Here is a 5,229-nt window from a genome sequence, read left to right as displayed (position 1 = left end):
AATCAGAGGGCTGGGCCTAAGATAAAATATTGCTCGTTTCCCCTTTACCAACTGACTCGCCAAAACGCCGATACTCGACACATTTTATTGGCCGATTAAAACAAAACAAAAATTATGTCGTTTCGCCAAAAAAAAATCAAATTTGTTCCGCAAAAACATATACACAAAACAGAATATACAATATACATACACACATCTTGTCAAAACAAAATAAAAAAGATTTTTCACCTACCTACCTACTCGGTACCCTGAGAGGCGAGTAGATAAAGGAGAATCAAACAATTTTTTAAGGGTGACCCTGCAGCTACCAGCTGAGGTAGAGGCGGGTGAACCACGCCTACTCTACTGTCTACACGGTCTGCGTGTGAGCCACCGATACCACCACACAGGCCATGTGACAAACCAGAGGGCGTCAGCTATGACCTGAAGCCGACGGATGTAATCGCCCCCACTCACCGATGTCACCAAACTTGTTGAAATGTTCCCTGACGTCCTCTTCCGTGTGGCTTTTCGGCACGATGAGGAATAGTCTGTACATCCTACCCTCCTCGTTCGGAGCATCTCTCTTCGATCCCTCTGCGCGGTTAGTGGCGATCATGCACTGTTCAAAAGATTGATGACCAGGGTAATTCCTGCCCCAACTTACCATTTTAGATTACATAATTCATTGTCTGATAAAAGCCATGTGTCTACTTCTATTCAAAGTACCTCACCTTACAAAATCTTTAAACCTTATAATATCTTGAATTTTTCGTAATCTTTCTATATTATAAAAAAAATAATTAATCAAACAAAACTTCTCTCGGTGTATATATAGTTATGCATTATGCGATAAACTTGTTGCAGTGTACCAACACAGTCCTCCCACAGCAATAACGACAAAATCTTACAGCTCGTTAGGTTCAATAAATACCAAAACTCAAAAGTCCTCTACACAAACCTTAATGGGTTTCGGATTCTGGCCCACGCATCTTCCGTGCATCTCCTCCATGGCCAGCGCAGCCTCTGAAGACTTAGAGAACTTCACGTAGCAAACACCTGCCGCACAACAATCAGTAAATCAGCCTTGCCATGAATGTGCTTAATACCGGGCTGGTATAGACAATGCACAAGAATGGGTTCATGGATATAAGTGCTGACCACAATGCATTTTCAAAAATGTGCAACATGTGCAAATGTGGACAGCGTGTATATCCTTGGGCCCAAGAATGTATCTAAGAGCAATAATGTACAAATTCCCTATGTTTCTCTAGGTATGGAAACAATTATCAAGCTAATAATGTATATTATATCTAGTATATGATTAGATTTTGGTGGATTAATTTGGTGTGGGTTAGGTCACAGCAACTTGCCTATACAAAACGTGGAATTTTTCCGATCCCGCCGTAGATCATTGTTTCATCGCTCCAAACTCACAATTGGGGCTATCAATCAAGACCTGACGCACATAGATCGAAAACTGGATAATTTGTATGCTTGCTCGCGTTGGTAAGTACACTTGTACTCTTTTACCTTAGTCGTATTTCGATTTGAAAATTTGTTGCTAACAATTTCCCTCCGACATCGGCCATCCATCGTGCACCCAACTGCATCTTGGGAAACAACAGAGTAGCGTACTTTGGTAGCGTGGTAGTTTCCCAAAATGCAGTTGGATGCATGATGGATGGCCGATGTCGGAGGGCAACAAATTTTCAAATCGAAATATGACTAAGGTAAAAGAGTACAAGTGTACTTACCAATGCGAGCAAGCATACAAGTTATCCAGTTTTCGATCTATGTGCGTCAGGTCTTGATTGATAGCCCCAATTGTGAGTTTGGAGTGACGAAACAGCAATCCTCGGCGGGATCGGAAAAATTCCACGTTTTGTAGGCCTATAGGCAAGTTGCTCAGACCTAACCCACACAAAATCCACCAAAATCGTCGGTGTGGGCATTGGTCAGAGGAATCTCGGACTAGAGTATGATGATATAATACTGCACCTTTTGGTTCTCCGCTATGTTTGTCTCTGACGATCCATATGTCTTCGACTTTGCCGTACTTCTCGAATATCTCGCGAAATTCCTCCTCCTTGCTATCCCTGCTACAGACTATGAAGAGGCGACTGTTTGGTGGATCATCCATATCGCCGAACCGCTCTTTGTGTTCTCTTCTATCTCTGTACGACATGACCTAAAAATATACAATTACTGAATTAGATGTATTATTAATGGTAGTAGTATGATTGATGATCACGTATCATCAAAGTAACGTTAGTATTTAATCAAGACGAAAAAAATCTAAATATACCTATGCGTTTTCTATCAAAACGAACAATGGCAGAAAATTGTCGTCTTTAAATTCAATATATCGTATGCTCTGGTTTATGATGGTGGCGCCACCGTCTACAGTATTCGCGCCATAGACATCCTATCTATTAGATTTCTATGATTCGCGCCTCCTTATTCTGGTCATTGTGACCCATATCATGTATTTAATCATAGATATATACAAACACGTGTGTTTGTATATTATAATTATGGTCTAACTTACCGGTACTGTTCCTTTAATGGTGAAGCGTATGCTCCCCTTGGTTCTTTGTTTGTAGAAATTGTGTAAAATTACGCATTTTCATCAATCTATGCAGCATAACTCCTTAATTTCCATCTCGTCTTATATATTTCATACCATCTCTTGCACAAATGAAATAATGAAAACTTGTCACAAGCCAGTTTAATTATTATTTTTAAACATTGAACTTTTGCGTGTAGCATATTTGACAGGAGTGGAAGTATCATAGCGATGGCAGTGTTGGCACTGATAAATGCATCTAACATGTATGTACCGTGACGTGCATGCAGACCGAAACAGTCTGTTAACCTTTTCCCTCGTGCAGGGCAAAATTTCGATTTGTGCGAGTACGGGTGTGTGTGCGCGTGCGTGGGGTGCGTGAACGTTGAGAATTCTCTCTCTCTCTCTCCTTCTCTTTCTCCCTCTCTCTCTCTCTCTCTCCTTCTCTCTAGCCCCCCTCTCTCCTCTCTCCATCTCTCTTCTCTCCATCTCTCGTTCTCTCTCACCCTCTCCATCTCTCGTTCTCTCTCACCCTCTCCATCTCTCGTTCTCTCTCACCCTCTCCTCTTCTCTCCTCTCTCATTCTGTTCTCTTTCTCGTCTCTCTCTCTCTCTCTCTCTCTCTCTCTCTCTCTCTCTCTCTCTCTCTCATTCTTCTCTTCTCTCTCTCTCTCTCTCTCTCGCTCTCTCTCTCTCTCGCTCTCTCTCTCTCGCTCTTTCTCTCTCGCCCCTTTCTTCTCCCTCCCTCCCTCTCCGCTCTCACCTCACATGTAAATATATATCACAATCCTTCGTGCTGGTGTTATTCATTCATTGAAGACCATCAGCACGTAATTTCTTACTCTACCCTACATACATAGGCCTACTGACATTTACTTTCTTATCGCATATTATATATATATGTTAATTGCTTAGCTGGCGGCAACGTCGCAGGGCGTAAGAAACTCCGGCGACCTCTTTCTCATGCGTAGGTGATAGATGTTGGCTATGATGCAGTTGGGTGCGTTTCTTACCCGCTGGGCCGCTCTCATTCTGTCTGGCCGATATAAGGGTTAATTAATATCGTGCCAGAACTTTCGCCACTCGTTGCGCTCAATTGCTTACGGCAGTGCGTTGCGAATGTTATTAATGTGTATACGATTATTGTATCAAGAGCTGTTGTATCAAGTATGATTAGCTGTTGATTGTGTATACACTTCCGAGTCGTTATATTTAATTCCTACCCTCGCAAGCGTCATCAGGTGTCCTAGTTTCATAAACGAGCGAAACGTCGATATGTGCGCAAACTCATTACGTTCAGAAACCTCTACAACTCTGTAATAACTCTCCCTCTGAACCGGATATTACTTGCTGCTCCCCTTCCCTCCAATGTAGTACCGATTTTCTACGATAATAGAAGAAGCAAGCGGTTTTTTTTCTTTCATATGTGCGCGAATGGTTATACGGCGTGCTAGTGTGCGTCGTCGTCGATAGACGTCACTCTATCGTTGTTGTTATCTTCCTCAGGCGCGCATTGTCCGAGGTTATCCACAAGGTAAGTCCGCACACGCCCCTTGCGTGTTCGCTGTCGCGCGACGTCGTCACGTGACCGAGGTCACAAGCCTTACATTCTCGAGCGCCGATAGCTTTGCTCGAACAGAGCCGAGCGATCTCCCCGCATCTCTTATACACGGAGCTGTCAGGGAACCGGATCTCTGGGGTTCTCTCTCACCCACGGGCTTACTCCTTTCTCTTTTTCCCCTTGTGCGTTCGTGAATGTGTGTTGATTAGAGCAAGTGGAACTAGCAGCACGATTGGAGTTTCTTTGGTGCACCGAGAAACGCGGTTATCGTATGGCGTAGTGGCCTTGTAAGACAAGGCGGTCGGTGGATGCACACGTTTGTAAAGGTAAGTTAGAATTAAGTTTACCTACGCAGATAAATACAGACACACACCTGTACGGGATACCGTGGATACACACCTGTACCGTGGATACATACCTGTACGGAACATGGTGTTATCATAGCTGTGCCCGCAAGCATTGACGCGCAAGGGAAGAGTAGGCTGGTGGAAGGCAATGCATGGCTGACCGCGGTAACAAACAACGGAAGCAAACAGGGGAATGATTCATATGTCAGAGTAAGCGTTCGCTCCTATCACCTTCCCCTAACTGAGCTGTCACACGCGCTGTTAAAATTACAATAGATAATTAATTGAGTAAGAGTCGCAGAGAATGGGCCGATGTACGTAGTCGTTATAGTGCGTTTGAATTTGAGCCACGCACAGATCCTCGTACGAGAGACGGATGGGTGGGTGCGAGGGAGGATGGGTGGTCGTCGGGGTGGTTGGGTGGCTGCGGGGGTGGATGGGTGGGTGCGAGGGAGGATAGGTGGTCGTCGGGGTGGTTGGGTGGTTGGGTGGTTGCGAGGTGGTTGGATGGTTGTTGGGGTGGTTGCGGGGTGGATGGGTGGTTGGATGGTTGTTGGGGTGGTTGCGGGGTGGATGGGTGGTTGTTGGGGTGGTTGCGGGGTGGATGGGTGGTTGTTGGGGTGGTTGCTGGGTGGATGGGTGGTTGCGAGGTGGTTGGATGGTTGTTGGGGTGGTTGCGGGGTGGATGGGTGGTTGGATGGGGTGGTTGCGGGGTGGATGGGTGGTTGTTGGGGTGGTTGCGGGGTGGCTGGGGGGTTGCGGGGTGGTTGGATG

At 45.3% G+C, this 5,229-nt stretch overlaps 1 protein-coding gene across 3 annotated transcripts in view; it reads right to left on the bottom strand.

Moving 5' to 3' along the window:
- The window catches only part of LOC106816289 (RNA-binding protein 45-like), a 19,380-nt gene extending 17,005 nt beyond the window's left edge, over positions 1-2,375 (bottom strand). For all 3 annotated transcript variants that reach the window (XR_001394867.1, XR_001394866.1, XM_014820871.1), the window contains exons 1-4: positions 2,288-2,375; positions 1,981-2,170; positions 941-1,038; positions 457-601 (exon numbers count right to left, since the gene is read on the bottom strand). Coding sequence is in view for 1 of the 3 variants with exons in the window: in XM_014820871.1 (XP_014676357.1) it covers positions 457-601; positions 941-1,038; positions 1,981-2,167 (430 nt within the window). In the remaining 2 variants the exon portion in view is untranslated. The remainder of the gene's footprint in view (positions 1-456; positions 602-940; positions 1,039-1,980; positions 2,171-2,287) is intronic.
- Between the last annotated feature and the right edge of the window lie 2,854 nt (positions 2,376-5,229).

This window comes from Priapulus caudatus, unplaced genomic scaffold (assembly GCF_000485595.1).
Source record: "Priapulus caudatus unplaced genomic scaffold, Priapulus_caudatus-5.0.1 Scaffold1337, whole genome shotgun sequence".
In the NCBI taxonomy this organism is placed as follows: Eukaryota; Metazoa; Priapulida; class Priapulimorpha; order Priapulimorphida; family Priapulidae; genus Priapulus; species Priapulus caudatus.
This window is presented reverse-complemented; position numbering and strand designations above follow the sequence as displayed.